The 18116-nt window shown below is 56.6% G+C and overlaps 1 protein-coding gene across 1 annotated transcript in view; it reads right to left on the bottom strand.

Moving 5' to 3' along the window:
• LTBP1 (latent transforming growth factor beta binding protein 1) overlaps window positions 1–18116 on the bottom strand; it is a 259047-nt gene that overhangs the window by 108277 nt on the left and 132654 nt on the right. Inside the window, exons 8-9 of the mRNA XM_055120644.1 lie at window positions 11679–11781; window positions 6424–6495 (exon numbers count right to left, since the gene is read on the bottom strand). Of these exons, the coding sequence (XP_054976619.1) occupies window positions 6424–6495; window positions 11679–11781 (175 nt within the window). The remainder of the gene's footprint in view (window positions 1–6423; window positions 6496–11678; window positions 11782–18116) is intronic.

The following is an 18116-nucleotide window of genomic DNA, read 5'->3' as shown; positions in this document are numbered from 1 at the left end:
CTGAATGCTCGATTCCAAATCAGCTCTTGTAAGTCGGTGCTGGGAAATGGGTGCATGTGGGTGTGTTTCAACTTTTGTTTTCCTGGAAGGCCACACCCGGTGATGCTCAGGGATTCTTACTCCTGGCTCTGTGCTCAGAGACCATTCCTGGCAGAGCTGGGGCACCAGATGCAATGTCGGACAGAACCAGCATGGACTAGAGAGCTCTGGCTTCTTTTCCAGAATTCTTTTTAGGAGGAAAGTGAGTTTAAAAAAAAACAAAAACCCAACCAAACACAGAAGAGCAAGATTCAAGAGCAACTGTAGGAGGCTTGTATACATGTGTTGGACCCGGGTTCAACTCCCAGCACCCCTTGTGGTCCACCCAGCCCTGCCAGGGGTGATTCCTGAGCACAGAGCCCCGCCGGGTGTGACCCAAACATACGGTAATCTCCACACATAAAGATAATCACACATTCCGTGAGGCATCTTTTCTAAGCACCAAATAAGCTAGAGGGAGCACGTTTCCCACAGCCTCCGGGAAGGACGCTTCCCTTCCCCGCCCCTCTCCCTTCCTCCCCTCCCTTCTCCCCCCATCCTGTCCTTCCAGCCCCCTCTTCTCCACTCCTCTCCTCTCCTGTCAGCTGGGGACTCTCACCCCCAGGGTCCGGGACGACCCACAGTCCAGAATGAGCCAAGCCCAGGACACGGCGTGCGTCTCCCCCTGCAGACACACGTGCCCCCTCCCCCTGCAGGGCGCCCCGGCTTCGCGGAGTGTGGCAGGGGGGTTGGCTCCGACCTGGCACTCCCTGCCCTCACCACAATTACTGTACAGCCACGCCCTGGGCATATGCCCTTTGACCCCGAGATGAAGGTCAGAGGGCTTTGGCAAATAAATGACCCCGAGTCTTTCCTGAAGGAGCGGAGAGGAAGAAGCACTTTTCCCCTCTAATCCTTGCCCAGGAGCTGCGCCCAGAGGGACAGACTCAGCAGCACTGGCTTCTCCCACGGATGGACAGACAGACGGACAGAGAGGCAGGCTGCACACCGGGTCGGAAAGTTCTGGGAATGACCAGGACTGCTTCGACTGCTCCTGAGGAGACGGCGCCTGTTTATTTTGCATCTGGGGAGGAAATTTTTTACTGAGATCCTGTGGTTTATGATGCTATTCCTCATGGTTTCTCATGCGTAATTTTAATTCTTTTTTTCTTTTCTTGTTGGGTCACACCCAGCAATCCACAGGATTTCCTCCTGGCTCTGCACTCAGGAATTACTCCTGGCGGTGTTCGAGGGACCATATGGGATGCCAGGGATCGAACCCCGGTCAGCCGCATGCAAGGCAAACACCCTCCCCACTGTGCTCTCGTTCCGGCCTGATGCATAATTCTAATACTACACCCACCACCAGTGCTGGCCCTCCCTCCCCCCACACTCCTCCTTCCCACCCTTCCCCCTCCAAATCCTGCGGGTCCATTCTCCCATTATGTGGCCCTCGGGCCTTTGTCTCTGCGTCTCCTTGAGTCCCACAGAGGAGAGATCATCTCTCCTCCTGCCTCTGTGCCTTTCCTTCCGACGCACGTCACAGATCAACCGAAACTGGCAACATGAACTCTCCGAGGCATCGGTAAGTCGCCTTCCAACTCCCTCACTCGGCGCCCAGCATCTGGAACTGAGTGATCTCAGAGAGTGAGCACTGGAGCCCGTCTGAAGAGTCTTGATGGCACGAGCAGGGTCCGGAGTCCATCACTGCCATCAGAGGGCCGAGCACCACAGTGGGGCTGCCAGGAAAACAAAATCAAGCAACTGACACTTTGCTTCCTTTTTTTTTTTTCCCCTTTTGTTTGCTGTTTATTTTCTTTGTCCTGAAAAACCCGGATCACTTGGCGAATGTACACACCTTCCTTTGCGGGATCTCACCAGTCTTCTCTGCATTGCTCCGAGTTTCGCGCATGTGCAGCCGGAACCAGCCCCAAACAACTTCTCCTAAATGTTTTTCCACTACATAGATGGGCTCCCAAGGACTTTCTGGAACGAATTCAATTTTGAAAAATTTAGATTCAGAAGCAGAAGCAGTGAGGGAGCAGGACCTGGCGAGCTCAAAGCCCAACAACACTTGGTCCCCGGATAGCCCTGTATCCCCCAATACAGCCCTGGGGGTGACCCCCCATGCATCATGGGGGGACCCGGGTCCCAGCACCGCAGCCTCCAGCCCTTGTCTGAGAATTGCTGCTGGGGGCCCCAGATCTGAGCACAGCTTGGGACCCCTCAAAAAATAATCTTAGATTTGCATCTGAGCTGAAAATTCAATGATCTCCTTCAAAGATCAAAGAAACAGGCAAGTGAGTGTGTCACGGGCTGTAAAAGTTCAGTCCACGGGGAGGCCCCAGGAAAAGTAGCAGCACAGCAGGGCCTCCATCACCTCCTCTCCGTGAGATTCGCTCTTGTTCCATTCAGGCTCCACAACAAAGCTCGAACGGAAGGATCCGAGAGCAACTGATAAGGCACTCGAGTCACCAGGAAGGAGAGCCGTCTGTGGGGGATGATACACGAGGCGAGGCGCCGTCGAACAACCCCATCCCGTGGACGCCGGGGAGCAGTCTGTGGGCTGTGTGTGCGCGGATCCGGAGTGAATCACCCCTTTGAAAGGATCTCCACAGCCTCGCTGGAGGCCAGGGAGGGCCCCCGTGAAGGCTGTTTCTTCGGATGCGCCTCTGGCCAGCTTGGGCACACTCCGTGCTTCGTTCCTGAGTGCGTGGAACTCAACGTTGGCTTAGGAAATAGTGTGGTTCTTGGTCAGGGAAAATAGCGGGATTGTCGTTATGAATCACTTTCATATTCGCCTCACTTTGCAAACAGAGAGGAAACTCAGCTGGGCAAACAGAGGAGCCTGCACCCTGGGCGGGGCGGGGCGGGACACAGCTCTGAGCTCACAGAACCCCGCACGGGAGGCTGAGGAAAAGCTGAGTGCGCCAAAGTCCTGTGAGACCGCCCAGTTCCATTTATTCTTTTCTTTTTGGGCCAACACCCAGTGATGCACAAAGGTTACTCCTGGCTCTGCACTCAGGAATTACTCCTGACAGTGCTCAGGGGACCATACGGGATGCTGGGAATTGAACCCGGGTTGGCCACATGCAAGGTAAACGCCCTCCCCGCTGTGCTATCACTCCAGCCCCCCCCAGCCCTGATCTGCAACGCAATTTTAACAGATGATGCTGAGTGAAATCATATTATTTTAGGAGGCGATCTTCGTGCCAGAGGCCGCTGAGCGGCGTGCTCACGAGGCACCATGAAACAGAGCTTTCCTAGATGCTTCCAGAAGGCCCGCCAAGCACAGCGTCCAGCCCGGGCCTCCGGAGACACGCAGGAACGTGGGTCTGGCCCTGGTGACCCTCTGGCTGAGGTGGAAGCAATGGGCTGCTGGGTCGGAATAAGCTTTGCTCGAGATCCTCCCATCCCCAGAGAGGAAGAGGCACGAAGAGGTCTGAGTCGTGAGTGAGAGAAGTTTCTCCTGAGAAACGAGAGGGCCGGGGCCCGCCCGCCACGGCCACTGGCACTGCCCCAGGGCAGCTGAAATCAAGTCATCAGGACTGTGACTCGAATAAGGCTCAGGGAGGGGCACATAAGCATCTCTCCTGACTAAACGCAAACGGAATATTCACTGCAGGGACCTCGGCTACTTCCTCCGAGAGATAATCTCTCCTCTGTGAGAGAGTATCTGCATTCTTGATTCTTCACGGCTCAAGTTAGGAGGGCAGTTAGAGACATCCTGGCCGGAGCCCTCACTAACCAGCTCTCAGTCCGGGGGGACCTGATGACATCACCTCTTCCCCCCTCCCCCCTCCCTTCTCTCCCTCCCTCCCTCCGTGTGTGTTTGTGTGTATGTGTGTCTTAGCTCCGAATTGGCATGAATAATGGCCAAGGAGGGATTGCCTTCCACATCTGGTAGAAAAACAAGACGCATCAGACACACTCTGATGCATTTCTAACCCCTGGCTGTGCAGGACCCCGGGATGGAAGAGAAGTAAGAATCCTCCTGATCTCATAGAGTACAAAGTGGGGGGGGGGGGGGCTTATGGTCCCCAGCTGGGAAATGCTGGTCCAGGAACTAAAACTCAAGGGACAGACCAAGGCGCCACCTCTTCTCCCCACAGCCTTCTTCCCAGCGGACAGAGAAGCAGTGGCAGGGGAGATGGGTGCTGTAGCTCCAGAATCTTCCTGACCCCGCCCTTGACACCCCCCCCAACCCCGCTCCACCACGAGACAGAGCCGCCTGGAGCTCCCCCGCCAGCTGGGCATCGGGTGGTGTGGAGCGGGGTGACAGACACTGGGGCAGGAAAGACCCGACCTTGCAGAGCAGCTCAGAGGCCAAGACTCGCAAGAGGGAGGAGGATCCGGGCCAGGGTGGCAAGAACAGGGCGCCGGCCAGCACCGGGTGCTCGGCCTCGAGCCTCACCCGACCGCCCGGTCACATGAGCCCAAGACACGGAAATGGTTACTCGTGCTTAGCAAGTCACCCTACCTGCAGCGTCTGGCCTTGGCTGGGACGGGGCTGGAGCAAAGCAGAGAAGGAGCGGGGACAGGCCACTAATGCCCAGCTTCACGCGGCTGGACTTTCCTGTAAAACCGAGACCCTCTGTGGCACTTGGCAGCCAGCTTCTTGGTCATGGCCCCAGGGAGGGGGTCCTGGCACTGAAGGAGGGGGTTGTTTGAAGATAAACACCCGGCGATGCACAGGGGTGACTCCTGGCTCTGCACTCAGGAATTACCCCTGGCGGTGCTCAGGGGACCCTATGGGATTCTGGGAATCAAATCCGGGTCAGCCGCATGCAAGGCAAACGCCCTCCCCGCTGTGCTATGGCTCCAGCTCTGGAGATAAATTTGTTGATGAGGTAGAATCAGTTGGTGTCTGATTTGTATAGGTACTTCAGATACACCCCAGGGTCACGTAATCATTCCTGGAGAAAAAATGGGTTGTGAGTGGAAAAAAAAAATTAAGAAGCTCTACATTAAAGACAGATTACTTAAAAAACAAAACAAAACAGTATTTTATCCAGATCTTTGAAACAACAACTTGGTTTACATACAGAAAACAGAGCCATTAATTCACAAGACCTGCTCGCTCTCCCATCTAATTAAGCTTCCAGCCACTTAGTACAGTCTTCTAATGACACCGTGAATTCTGCTGAGTGTCAAATAGCACTATAGCACTGTCATCCCGTTGCTCATCAATTTGCTCGAGCAGGCACAAGTAACGCCTCCATTGTGAGACTTGTTGTTACTGTTTTTGGCATATCGGATACTCCACGGGGAGCTTGCCAGGCTCTGCCGTGCGGGCGGAATACTCTTGGTAGCTTGCCGGGCTCTCTGAGAGGGGTGGAGGATCGAACCCGGGTCAGCCATGTGACAAGGCAAACGCTCTACCCACTGTGCTATCGCTCCAATCCCAGTGTCAAATAATCTTCAGCAATTCAGTCTCCTGTTAATAAGGTTTGCAAATGTCTCTCAGGAAGTTTCTCCCACAGGATCTTCTGGGGGGAGAATCCTAGTCTTTGCTCCATTCTTGCACCTAGGCCGCCATGGATGCTAAACCTAGAGAGGGAAGTCACCACTGCCATGGATGCTAAGCCTAGAGAGGCAAGTCACCACTGCCATGGATGCTAAGCCTAGAGAGGCAAGTCACGGCCGCCATGGATGCTAAATCTAGAGAGGCAAGTCATGGATGCCATGGATGCTAAACCTAGAGAGGCAAGTCACGGCCGCCATGGATGCTAAACCTAGAGAGGCAAGTCACGGGTGCCATGGATGCTAAACCTAGAGAGGCAAGTAAGAGCGCCCAGGGCATCCTCCCGAAAGAACTGAGACAAATTCAGAGTCACCAATGGGCACTAAGCTCACTGTTGGTGATCCTGAGTCACTTTCTGTGCTGCCTCCAACACCCACCCTCACCCCCCCACACCGCCCACCCTGCAGCATGCTCTAAAGTGCTCAGAGCGTGGCATTCGGCAGCATGGGGTGCTTCACCCTCACCATTGCCTAGGGCACGCTGAGTGTTCACTTTGCTCACAGCTGAGCATGTGGAGGCCGTGTTTGGATGAGAAAAAGGGTGTGTGTGTGTGTGTGTGTGTGTGTGTGTGTGCGTGTGTATGCATGCGTGTGTGGTGGGATGGGGCGTGCTGCTCTGCCACATGCCCTCCAATCGGCATGAGGGCAGACGCGTGTGCACAAGTGAGGCTGGGAGCAGACCAGGGAACGCTGCGCGTCGACCAAGCTCCGGGGGATTTGGTGGGGAGGAGAGACTGGGCTGGGGGCGGGGACGCTGAGGCTGGGTTCACAGCAGCAACTGGGCTCCCGCAAGAGCACATTCCGCCTGGGCCGCGGGCCGGGCAGGGGGCAGCCCTGGAAGGCTCCGGCGTGGGGAGCCCGGCCGAGGCCCAGGCCACTCACCTTGGCACAGGGTGCTGTTCACGCGCTTGAAGCCTTGCAGACACTCCATGACCTGGTTGGCTCCGTGGTAAGCTGCAAGGGAAGGACACGGTCTCCGTCACGTGGGCCTGGGAGCCGGGCGGCCCGTCCTTCCCATGGGCGCTCGAGGGAGAACCGGCCTCTCACGCCGACGATCCTCCAGCACGTGCGCTCGCTCGCCCTGCCCCCAGGGGCCCGACCCTTGCCAGCCTGACCGGGCCCAAGACTCCCCCTTCTGACTAGCAGCTCACCCCTCTCCCACAGAGGGCGGATCCCCCTCCGCGCCCAGGACTGTCCTCTTGTCCAAGCACTAGATGCCTGCCCGGATCGTGGGGCCGGAGCCTGCTGGTCCGGCCACTCTCACGCGGGGCCAGCGGGCACCGTAGCTCCAGGCGGGGGTCTCGTCCCAGCCCAGGGGCTCTGCCTGCCAGCGGGCCCCCAGAGCTGAGCCTGGGAAGAGAGCGTGGGAGTGGAGACGCCTGCTGCCCCCCACAGGTGTTTGCTCGGGGGACCCCGAGAAGCTGGTGGGCACAGCAGAGGCAGCCCCGAGCCGGGAAGGGGAGGATCAGGGCTGCGGCTCGGCCAGCAAGTCTGGGAGATGAGCCCCGGGGGTGGCGGGAACCGTGCAGGGAGAGAGCCCGGGACAGCAGAGGCCACCGGGTCGGGACTAGCTTGGTGCTCGGTGACCGACGCTGAGTGACCGGGACAGTTGCCACTGCCCCTTCCTGCACATCTCTCTCTCTCCCCCCTCTCTCTTTCTCTCTCTCTCACCTTCCTTCCTTCCTTCTTTCTTTCTCTGTCTCTTTCTCCTTCCTTCTTCTCCTTTCTTTCCTTTTCTCCTTCCTTCCTCTTTCTTTCCTTTCTTTCTTTCCCTCCCTCTCTCTTTCTTCCTACCTTCCTTCCTTCCTTCCTTCCTTCCTTCCTTCCTTCCTTCCTTCCTTCCTTCCTTCCTTTCTCTCTTTCTTTCTCTTTCTTTCTTTCTTTCTTTCTTGCTTGCTTGCTTTCTTTCTTTCTTGCTTTCTATCTTTCTCTCTTTCTTTCCTTTCTTTCTTTCCCTCCCCCTCTCTTTCTTCCTTTCTATCTTCCTTTCTCTTCCTTCCTTTCTCTCTTCCTTCCTTCCTTCCTTCCTTCCTTCCTTCCTTCCTTCCTTCCTTCCTTCCTTCCTTCCTTCCTTCCTCTCTTTCTTTCTTTCTTTCTTTCTTTCTTTCTTTCTTTCTTTCTTTCTTTCTTTTTTTCTTTCTTTCTTTCTTCTTTTTCCTTTCTAGTTTGGGGTCACAGCCAACAATGCTCAGGGGTTACTCCTGCAGGTGCTCAGGGGACCATGCAGGATCTCAGGGATTGAACCTGGGTGGGCTGTGTGCAAGACAAGTGCCCTCCACATTGCACTATCACTCCATCCCCCAAAGGATCTTTTGGTTGTTGTTGTTGTTGGGGGGGGGGTGACGCCTGCTGTACTCAAGGCTCATTCCTGGCGGGCTCAGGAGTCCACCTGGGGTGCTGGGGGTCGAACCCGGGTCTGCTGGCTGCCAGGCAAACGCCCTCCCCTCTGTACGATCGCTTGGCCCTGCAGGCCCACTCTCATGACCACGGCAATGAGCCACGGGAAATGGCCTGTGAGTTCAAAGGGAGCCACAGACCACCTCTAGGACCTGCAGTAGGCAGAGGGGAAACTGAGTCAAGGAGGACTTTCTCTGAGGAAAGAAGTGATTCCGCCCCTAACGCAGGTTCTCTGCTCCTGGCCAGGCCGGGGTTTCCTCACACAGGGCCCCTCGCCCCCTTCCGCCCGCTCTTCGCCCAGTCTGCCTCTCAGAGGAGCCTCCTGAAGGCGACAGGGAAGGGAGATCTGGGGAGGGGGAAGGGGAGAGGCTGACCCTGGGAGATCTGGGGAGGGGGCGGGGGGAGAGGCTGACCCTGGGAGCTGCCCCATCGGGCCCCTCGTCTTGTCCCTTAGACGGAGAACCTGGGGGCTCTGCAGACGGGCCAGAGGGACGAGTGGGCCACAAAAGGCAACGAACTCGGTCCCTGACCCCTAACTCATTCCTCCGCTTCTCATACAACACACCATGGGCTGGACCGGACTAAGGGGCTCCGGGACTGCAGCGAGCGGAGCCCCCCTCTCTTCCCTCCGTGACCCCCGCCCCCATCACAAACACTCCTCACTCTCCCCACCCCCGCCACCCCCAAAAAAACAACAACAACAAAAACTCTGAAAGGACCAGTGACTTATTCACGCCCATTTCTAACTGATGCAGGCCAGCAAGTCGAATCGCTTGCGGACCTGCAGTGACATTTCCCTGGGACAGCTGATGGACGGGGCAAGGCTTTCCTGCCCGTGGCTAAACAAAGCCTTCACACGGGCACTGGACGCGACTGCAACGGAACTGCGCTGCTCTGGGCGAAAAATAAAGGCCCGGGCAGAGCGCTGGAGCACCGCGGACAAAGCCAGGGCGAGTCTGCCTGGCCCCGGGGTGGAGCCCGGGAGGCCGGTGTGGCCGCAGGAAGAATGTGACCCCGGGGTCTGCGGGGCTGCAGAGGGCAGGGCCGGCCACGCAGAGGCCAAGGCTGAGCCTCGCTTACCCCCGCCTCCGCGGGCCCTCCCGGAGGGGCGCTCCATCCCTTCTGGCCCGCCCTGACAAGCAATCGCCACTTCCACCTTCGACTTGAACCCGGAACTGTAGCGCTAACCAACCCACGGGAAGGAGTGCATTCCTCCGTCGAAGAATGCAGGTCCAGATAAATGACCCGAGGCCAGGGGTGCAGGCAGGGGCTGGGAAAAACGACGACGAGGATTCCTGGTCCCAAACTGGGATGCGCTCTGGCTTTGGGGAGAGGGGCTGAGAAGAAGCAGCTGAGCGAGATGTCCCCGGAGGAGAGAGGGAAGAAAACAGTATCTGGGAAACATTAACCCCAAACAGAGTGGTGAGATGCAGACGGCTCTCTGCCAGCCTCTACACCCAGCCGCCAGGGATGGGCACACCCCTGCCCACTGCCCTACCTGCCCAGCGTCTGCCCGGGCAGACAGGGAGCAGACGCCTGTCCAACGGCTTTGAAGGAGCACTGGATCCAAGCTCCAGACAACGCAAGAGCGAATGACAGGGCCAGAGAGCTCGGCTAGGGGGGTAGGCCTAGCCTACCTCCCCCTGCGAATGACCTGGGCTTGATCCCCGGCGCTGCGTATGGCCCCTTGACCATCACGGTCTGTGGGGTGATCCCTGAGCACCCCGAGAATAGTTTGGGGCCACCCCCAGAGCTTACTCCTGGTTCTGTGGCCACAGATCACGCTGGCTCGGGGCCCGGGGGGCGGTGTGGGTGCTGGGGTTGCAGCAGACCCAGCTTCTCTGCGGTACCATCTCCCTGTCTTCCCGTCATACTAGCTGCCTTCCGGCCCCGTGCCCGGGCTCCCTGCCTCACTTCAGGCAAGCGCGTCATCTTCGGCGGGGTGTCACCAGGTGTTGCTGCGGGGTGGGGGGGATGCCCACGGGACAACCTCTCCGTCCTGAGCAGCTTTATTTGGGGGCCTTCCCCCTAGATGAAGAACGCATGTCTTATCAGAAGTGCCAGTGGGCGTTGCACAGCCAGGCCTCACCGAGAGGGTAAGAATAACATCGACAAGGGCTGGAGTGATAGCACAGCGGGTAGGGCGTTTGCCTTGCACATGGCCAACCCGGGTTCGATTCCCAGGATCCCATATGGTCCCCCAAGCACCGCCAGGAGTAATTCCTGAGTGCAAAGTCAGGAGTAACCCCTAAGCATCGCTGGGTGTGACCCAAAAAGCAAAATAAAAAAAAACATTGACAGGGGCCAGAAATAGCACAGCAGGTCAGGCACCTGCCTAGCACAGGGCGGGCCGGGTTCGATCCCCAGCGCCCTCAATGGTTCGCTAAACCCCGCCAGGAGTGATTCCTGGGTGCAGAGCCAAGTGTAAGCCCTGAGTACAGCCGGGTGTGGCCCCAAAACAAAATAATCAAAAAATGGAAAGTGAACATTGACAAAATCCATGAAATCCACTTTCGGCAAGCAGAGAAGCAGTGCGCGGACGGACCCAGCGTCCAAGGGGAAAATCACCGACAGCAGATCCCAGTGCGGAGAGAACGGGCCTCATGCAGGGCCAACAAAGAAGGCACGACCCCGGGGAGGAGTCCGTGTCGGACAGAGGTGGGGGAAACACGCACCACGTCAAATTTATACTCGAATCACATGTGCCATGTACACGTGATGATAAACGTAATGGGCTAAATAAAAAATATCCAAGGGAAGTTAGTGAGAAACTCCTCGGGACCCTGAGCATAAAAACACAGCAACAAGACCAACAGCGACAAGGGAGAAGACTGCAGCCAGGGGGGTGTGACTTGCGGGTACGAGACCCTCGGGCTCTGCCAGGAATGCCCCGGTGACCTCCACAGCGCCGGGTTCAAGCAGCTCCGCACGCTCAAGGCTGAGTGCTGACCCCTCCGTCCTGGTTGGCTAGGCATCACCTGGGTGACCCCAGCTGCACCCCAGGGTCTGAGCAGCACGGTTTGGGGGCACTCCCGCAGACCCCAAGACTAATAAATGACTAGAAACATTCGTGTCGTGATTTTAGTCGCAGGAGAGGAACTTGAGAAGAGTAGGTCTTATTTTCCTGGCAAAGATACAGTGAGCGAAAACATACAGCCTGGAAGTGCCTCTGTCCTTCCAGGGGGTACCACGAGAAACCCCGGAGCCAGACGCAGAGGCCCCAGCACCGAGTGCTGACGGAGAAGAAGGCCCGTGAGGACGAGGGACCGGGAGTTCTGTGGGCCAGCGAACCCGGGCATCCCGGCCTCCTGGGCTCCCCCGGAAGGAGCCGGAAGACTCTGTCCGAGGGCGGGAGAGAATGTGCCTTGAACGTGGGTGGTCCTGGTTGCATCCCTGATGGTACCCAGGGCCCCTGAACACCACCAGGTGCACCCTGAAGCCCCCATCAATGCTGGCGGGGCTGGGGGGATCCCTGCCGAGGGCTGTGAGTGTGTCATCCCCGCCCCCGCCCCCGCCCATCGAAACACAGATCGCTCCTGCGGTTTGGCATCTGTTTGAAGACGCGTTTGAAACCCTCGGGTCTAACCCAACAGGAAGTGGGGGACTCACGAAGTAAGTATTCAGGGGAGCCCCCCTCAGGCGCGGAGACCGACTTTCCCGGGGCGGGAATCCCGCCGTTCGGGGCTTGGTCTCAGGACACCTGAGTCTCTCCGCCCTCGGGGCCAGCACGCGACACTTACCCGGCTTCTTGGGGCACTTCTGGCATTTGTGGAAGCCCCAGGAGGTGCCCACAGTCCCGCAGCAGTCCTCCTGCCTGGACAGCCCCGGCAGCGCCTTGCCACACTGCAGGAGGGAGAGGGAGGGTTAGCGGGACCCCGAGGCGGCTGGCTGCATCCCCACACTCCTGCTTCCCCAGGGAGCAGCTCCGGCCTCAGAGGTGGGTGCCCGAGTTTCTGCGGGGAGCACTGCTGGCATCTGCGCCACGCCCCGGGGACCCCCGGGGAAAGCTTCTGGGCCCCCACGCTCCAGCAGCCTGGAGATGAGGCAGGGCCCGGGCACCCGACGGCGGGCTGGGTCTGTCCGTCAGGGGGCTGGGAGGCCCCAAACATTAGGCCGTGGGGCAGGCAGGAGAGATGGTGTGAGAGGCAGGAGGAAGCACGCTGGCAGGGAAACCAACACCTCGGGCTCCGCCTCGCCCTCATACACTCCCTGTAGGAAGCGGAGCCAAGGGCTCTGCTCCCTGGCTTCCAGCAGAGACACTCTCCCTCCCTCCCTTCCCCTGCCCTTCCTTTCCTTGCTCATCCCTCCTCCCCTCCCTCCCTCCTGTCCCACATGGCTCTGTGCTTGCGGAGTCACCTATGTGGTACCCGGGATCAAACCCGGGGCCAGCCGCGTGCACGGCAAGCATCATGACCGGCCGGCTATCTCGCCAGCCTTCTGGTCCGCAATGCTCCGACGACGGGCTCAACGCTGACGCTCGCGGGTGGGTCTGCGGCCCAGGGCTTTCGGAAGGCTGCAAGCTGGGGCTGAAGGGACCAACGAACGGCTCTGCCGAGGCCTGGCTCTGTCTGGGGTCTCTGAGGGGCAGCGACACGCCCTGCCTGCGGGGCTCATACGCATGATCCGTGCCCACAAGCTCCCTGCACCCGCTGTGGTTCCGGGTCAATGACTGGGCACCCGGATGGTGTAAAACTTAATCTCCTGAGTGCCTGCTTTTGTCCCCAACGAGGGCAGCTCTTCCCCAGATAGCCACGGCTCCTACTGGACTTATCCTGGACACTGAGCAATAATCCACATGGCGTGTGTGACAATCCAGAGGCAAGAGAGCGGAAAGGGTCCACTGGACCGTGGGGAGGCTGACTCAGAAGCCTGGAGCCGTGGCTCAGGGGACCGTCTCCTGAAGATGCAGAGGTCCACACAGCTGGGCAGGCGCCAGCCCACTACCACCCACAGCACCTGGTCCCAGGGTATTCTGGGAGTCCGGCTGGGGGCAAGGAGCCTGAGGGCATCTTTGGCCTGGACCAGGGTGAGCTTCCTCGCGGGGTTCCCACTGTCTGGGAAGCGCCGGTGTCCTCAAGCACCCGGCCCGGTTCTCCTCCGTCCCCACCATCAATCTTGGTGCAGTGACACAAGCGCATCCACGCCCTGGCAAAGTGATCTTCCCCGTCGTGGAGGGAGAGGGCACTCATCAAGCCTCCGGACCGACCGGGCCGCCAAAGGAAACAGGAAAAGCTCCTCCGAGCTCTCCCAGGCACGAGCCCATTAACTGTGTTTATGTGTGTGTGCCAAAGGGCGTCCAGCTCTCTGAAGCCAACCCCCGTGCAAGGGAACGGCCCACCTGGCCCGCTCGTTCTAAGGGCTGGTCGTCGTAAGAGGGGAGATTGTAAGCCGGATCCCTGGGAGGGAACAGGCACTGTCTCAGAAGAAGAGGAAAAGGCTTAAATACTTCCAGATTTTCTAAAAGAACTTGTAAAAAAAAAAAAAAGGTTTTTCACTTTGGCTTGGCCAGTACATTCTTTATAAGCAAGGCTGGTTTTTCTTTTTCTTTCTTCCTTTTCTTTTCTTTTTTAAATTTTTTTCAAAATCCACCCAGCTTTCTCTTATTAGAGTAATTAAAACAATACTTGGCATCCGGGGTATCGGATACAGCCGTAATCCTGTGATATTTCAGACTATTGATTTTACAAAGCATTGCCTGTGAGCGGGCTTAGCTGCTGGAAAGGTATCCACGCTGATTCCTGACCGTGGATTTGTTTAACGTTGGCTGGAGCCAAACCATGGACTTCAAGGAATTCCAGACGACTACTTTAGTTTGTGAAACGGGATGTGAAAAGTTACACAAAGGCAGAAACGGTTTCAAAGTGACGTACCGGGGGGAGAAAACACGACCAGAGGAACTTTGGGCTGGACTTGACTTTCTCTCTCAAGAGACCCTCACACTCCTGGTGCCTGATTTTTCCCACCGTCACCGGGAACTGCGCCTTCCACAGCCAGCTCTACTGGGCAGCACCGTGTGTACGACGCTCAAAATTCTTACATCGCATGAAGAATAGTTCAGAACTATTCTTAATGAGGTCTTCAAAGAAAATTCTTAAAACTGGTGATGAAATATTAATATAATCATGAAGACGTTCTGATGACACTCTTTTTTTTTTTTTTTGGTTTTTGGGTCACACCCGGCGATGCACAGGGGTTACTCCTGGCTCTTCACTCAGGAATTACCCCTGGCAGTGCTCAGGGGACCATATGGGGTGCTGGGATTAGAACCCGGGTCGGCCACGTGCAAGGCAAACGCCCTACCCGCTGTGCTATCGCTCCAGCCCTTCTGATGACATTCTTATATTGCAATTCTTGCTAAGCCTACCTTGGAGCAAAAAACATATATATATATATATAAATGTATATATCATAAATACTAGTTGATTATCATATATCTGCATATACATCATAATATAATATTTTTTTCTTTTTTGGGTCGCACCCGGCGAAGCACAGGGATTACTCCTGGCTCTGCACTCAGGAATCCTGGCAGTGCTCAGGGGACCATATGGGATGCTGGAAATCAAACCTGGGTCAGCCTCGTGCAAGGCAAACGCCCTCCCCGCTGTGCTATTTCTCCAGCCCCCATAATTTCTATCAAAAGTACTAGGTAAGAGTATGAAATATATTCAAATTTCCATTCGGAAAGATTTGTTAAAAAACGATCCATCTGGGGCCAGAGCGGGTCTAAGGTGTTTGCTTTGCATTGCTCCAGGACTGGGTTCTCTTCCCAGCTCCACGTGTGATTTCCCAAGCCCTGCCAGCAGTGACCCCAGAGCTCAGAGCCAGGCGTGAGCCCTGAGCACCACAGGGTGGGGCCCCCAAACAAAACTGAAACAATATATTCGGGCCCGAGTGGTAGTCCAGTGGGGAGGGTGTCTGCCTTGCACACAGTCAACCCAGGTTCGATTCCTGGCATCCCAGATGGTCTCCCAAGCACCCCTGGGGTGACTCCTGAACACAGAGCCGGGAATAACCCTGGGTGGGAATAACTGCTGGGTGGGACCCAGAAACAAAAAGTCCAAACAAAAACATGATGGAGGAAGCAGAGGACATGTGCCTGGTTATGAGCTCCACAGAACCAGCTCAGTGCCCAGCCCCAGCAGGGCCTATTTCTCCCTCCGGCTCTGCTCCAACCGTACAGAAAATTTCTCTGAGGAGCTCAATGTATGTCCAGTTCCTTTCCGCCGATGGAGAGACCCGGAAAGAAGCAAAACCGTGCGGGGCCCTGCCACATGCTGCAGATTATAACACACGGGCCACGTGGGGGAAGGTTCCAGATCTTCTGCGACTCTTCTAAGGACACCCAAACCCAGACGGATCATCGCCTGTGGTTTGGCTGCAGGTAACGCAGAAACGCGGAAAGCCACACATGGTGCCAATAGGCTGTTTCCCTGGTTGCCCACAGCAGCGGGCTGCCCGTTCCATCCCGGGCCCCGCCACGGGCGGTGGGGACTGGCTGCTCACCGGCAAGCCACACGCCACACACGGCACACAGGGCCGAGGCTCCCTCCCACAGCGCCACGACAAAGCGCCACGCCCTGAGTAGCTCATACGACCAGTCCAGCTCTTTGCCCGTCTTCGAGGGACTCGTGCTCGGGAGCCAGCCCGGGCCTCCCCATCAGGACCCCCTCCTGCTCCAGCACAGGCCGCCGTCCTGCCAGGTCCTCACAGGGACTAGAGACCTCACTCTCCGGGCGCCTCCTTACAAAGCCACGACCCCTGTCCCATTACTGCCTACCTTGGTGGCTCATTTCACCTTAATTAACACCTTCCGGGTTCTACTGCCCACCAGTCCCTCAGGGGTTGAGATGCCAATTTAAGAGTGAGGGGGGGCAGGGTGGAGCGATAGCACAGCGGGTAGGGCATTTGCCTTGCACATAGCCGACCCGGGTTCGATCCCCCGCACCCCAGATGGCCTCCCCAGCAGGGGATAATTTCTGAGTGCAGAGCCAGGAGTAACCCCTGAGCATCGCTGGGTGTGACCCAAAAAGAAAAAAATTAAAAAAAGAGAGAGCGGATTAACGGCCACAATCCAGAGACTCACAAATGAATCTCGGAAGAGAACAGCATGCCCCACAGAGATGTCTCAAGACCCCAAATATTTAGATTTTTAGAATTCCAGGAGCATGTGGCCACGAAAGTGACCAAGCAATATCTCACAATATTCATACCAAGCAATGCAGAATAAATTATTCAGCATCTGGCTTGGATGGTGGGGGGAACGTCTGAGATAACGGGGGCGGGAAGGTGCAATGGTGGTGGGATGGGTGTTGGGATATTGAATGGAATCAATTATTGGGAACAACTTTATAAAACTAAAATTAAAAAATTAATTTAAAGAAATCAGGTTTATGTACTGCAAACCATAATGCACAAAAGGAAAAGGAGAGAGAGCGCAAGAAGGAAAGTGCCTCCCAGAGAGGGAGGCTGGGGGCGGGGGGAGGGGCTGGGGAAGGTGGTGAGGGAACAGGGGACACTGGTGGTGGGAAATGCACACTGGCGGAGGGATGGGTGCTGGAACACTATGACTAAAACCCAATTGTGAGCTGCTTTGCAATGGTTTATCTCATGGATAGCCATTTAAAATTAAAAAATTTAAATTAAAAAATGTTAAAATTTGGGGGCTGGAGCAATAGCACAGAGGGTAGAGTGTTTGCCTTGCACGCGGCCGACCCGGGTTCGATTCCCAGCATCCCATATGGTCCCCTGAGCACCGCCAGGAGTAATTCCTGAGTGCAGAGCCAGGAGTGACCCCTGTGCATCGCCAGGTGTGACCCAAAAAGAAAAAAAAAAAGTTAAAATTTTAAAATTTTTATTAAAAAAAAAATTGGGCTGGAGTCATAGCACAGTGGTAGGGCATTTGCCTTTCATGCGGCCGACCTGGGTTCAATTCCTCCGCCCTCTTGGAGAGCCCAGCAAGCTACCAAGAGTATCTCGCCCACACAGCAGAGCTTAGCAAGCTACCTGTGGCATATTCGATATGCCAAAAAACAGTAACAAGTCTCACAATGGAGACGTTACTGGTGCCCACTCGAGTAACTCAATGAGCAACAGGATGACAGTGATAGCGATAGTGATTTAAAAATTAAAAAAATTTTTTTATAGTGTGGTGTTCATGCCCAATTCAATCAGCTTAATCAATGGTTGAATAAATAGCAGTATTCCTACATTAAAAATAAAATCGGGGGTGGGGGCTGGAGCAATAGCACAGAGGGTAGGGTGTTTGCCTTGCATGCGGCCGATCCGGGTTCAATTCCCAGCATCCCATATGGTCCCCTGAGCACCGCCAGGGGTGATTCCTGAGTGCAGAGCCAGGAGTAGCCCCTGTGCATCACCGGGTGTGATCCAAAAAGCAAAATTAATTAATTAATTAATTAATTAATAAAATAAAATAAAATCAGGTTTTAACAATGAGAAAATGAAACTACGGTGATGGGCCAAAAAAGGAAAAAGGAGAGAGGCAGCGGGCAGGATTCTCTCACCGTGCCACCCGCTCAGCAGGGCAGGGTGACGTGCTGTGGCGAGGGCCGCTGAGCCCCGGGCAGTGCCATGCTCGCCTGGGCAGGGTCTGGGACCACGCCTAGCAGGGAACAGAGCACCAGCACAGCAGAGCCACCCGGGCCCCGGGACAGGGAGGCAGCGCCGTCTGCTCTCTCGCGAGGCCAAAGACGGGCCGGTCGGGGTCAGCTTCTCACAGGGCAGGGCCGCCTGCCCGAGCGCGTCACGGTCTCTCCCAGGGACACTTCCGGAGGGGACTCTGACCTCAGCCAGGCCCCGGCCAGCGGGAGGGCAGCAAACAGCCTTTCCTGCTCTCGGTGCAGGAAGACTCCGGGGAGGGGGGGGCGGGGGGGCAGGACGAGGCCACTGGTGGGAAATGTCTCTAGAGGCTGGGCTGGACGAGCCTCAAGGCACGGGCAGTGTGAACACCTGTCCAGCTCGCTCGTGCACAGGGGAGGCCTCGTCTAAGGACATGTGCAAGCTCTCAGGTCAGAGGGGCCGGGGGTCTTTCCAGTCCCTTCATTCTTTGGGGAAAGGGAGAGACGAAAGGCCTGAACCCTGGTGGGCTTGCAAAAATGGAAAATAACACAGATAGGTTACACGTCTATGCTCGACCCCCACGCTGGGGCTCGGGGTAC

Source organism: Sorex araneus, chromosome X, assembly GCF_027595985.1.
Source record: "Sorex araneus isolate mSorAra2 chromosome X, mSorAra2.pri, whole genome shotgun sequence".
NCBI classification, from domain to species: domain Eukaryota; kingdom Metazoa; phylum Chordata; class Mammalia; order Eulipotyphla; family Soricidae; genus Sorex; species Sorex araneus.
The sequence above is the reverse complement of the archived record's forward strand: the minus strand, read 5'-3'. Positions and strand labels throughout refer to the sequence as shown.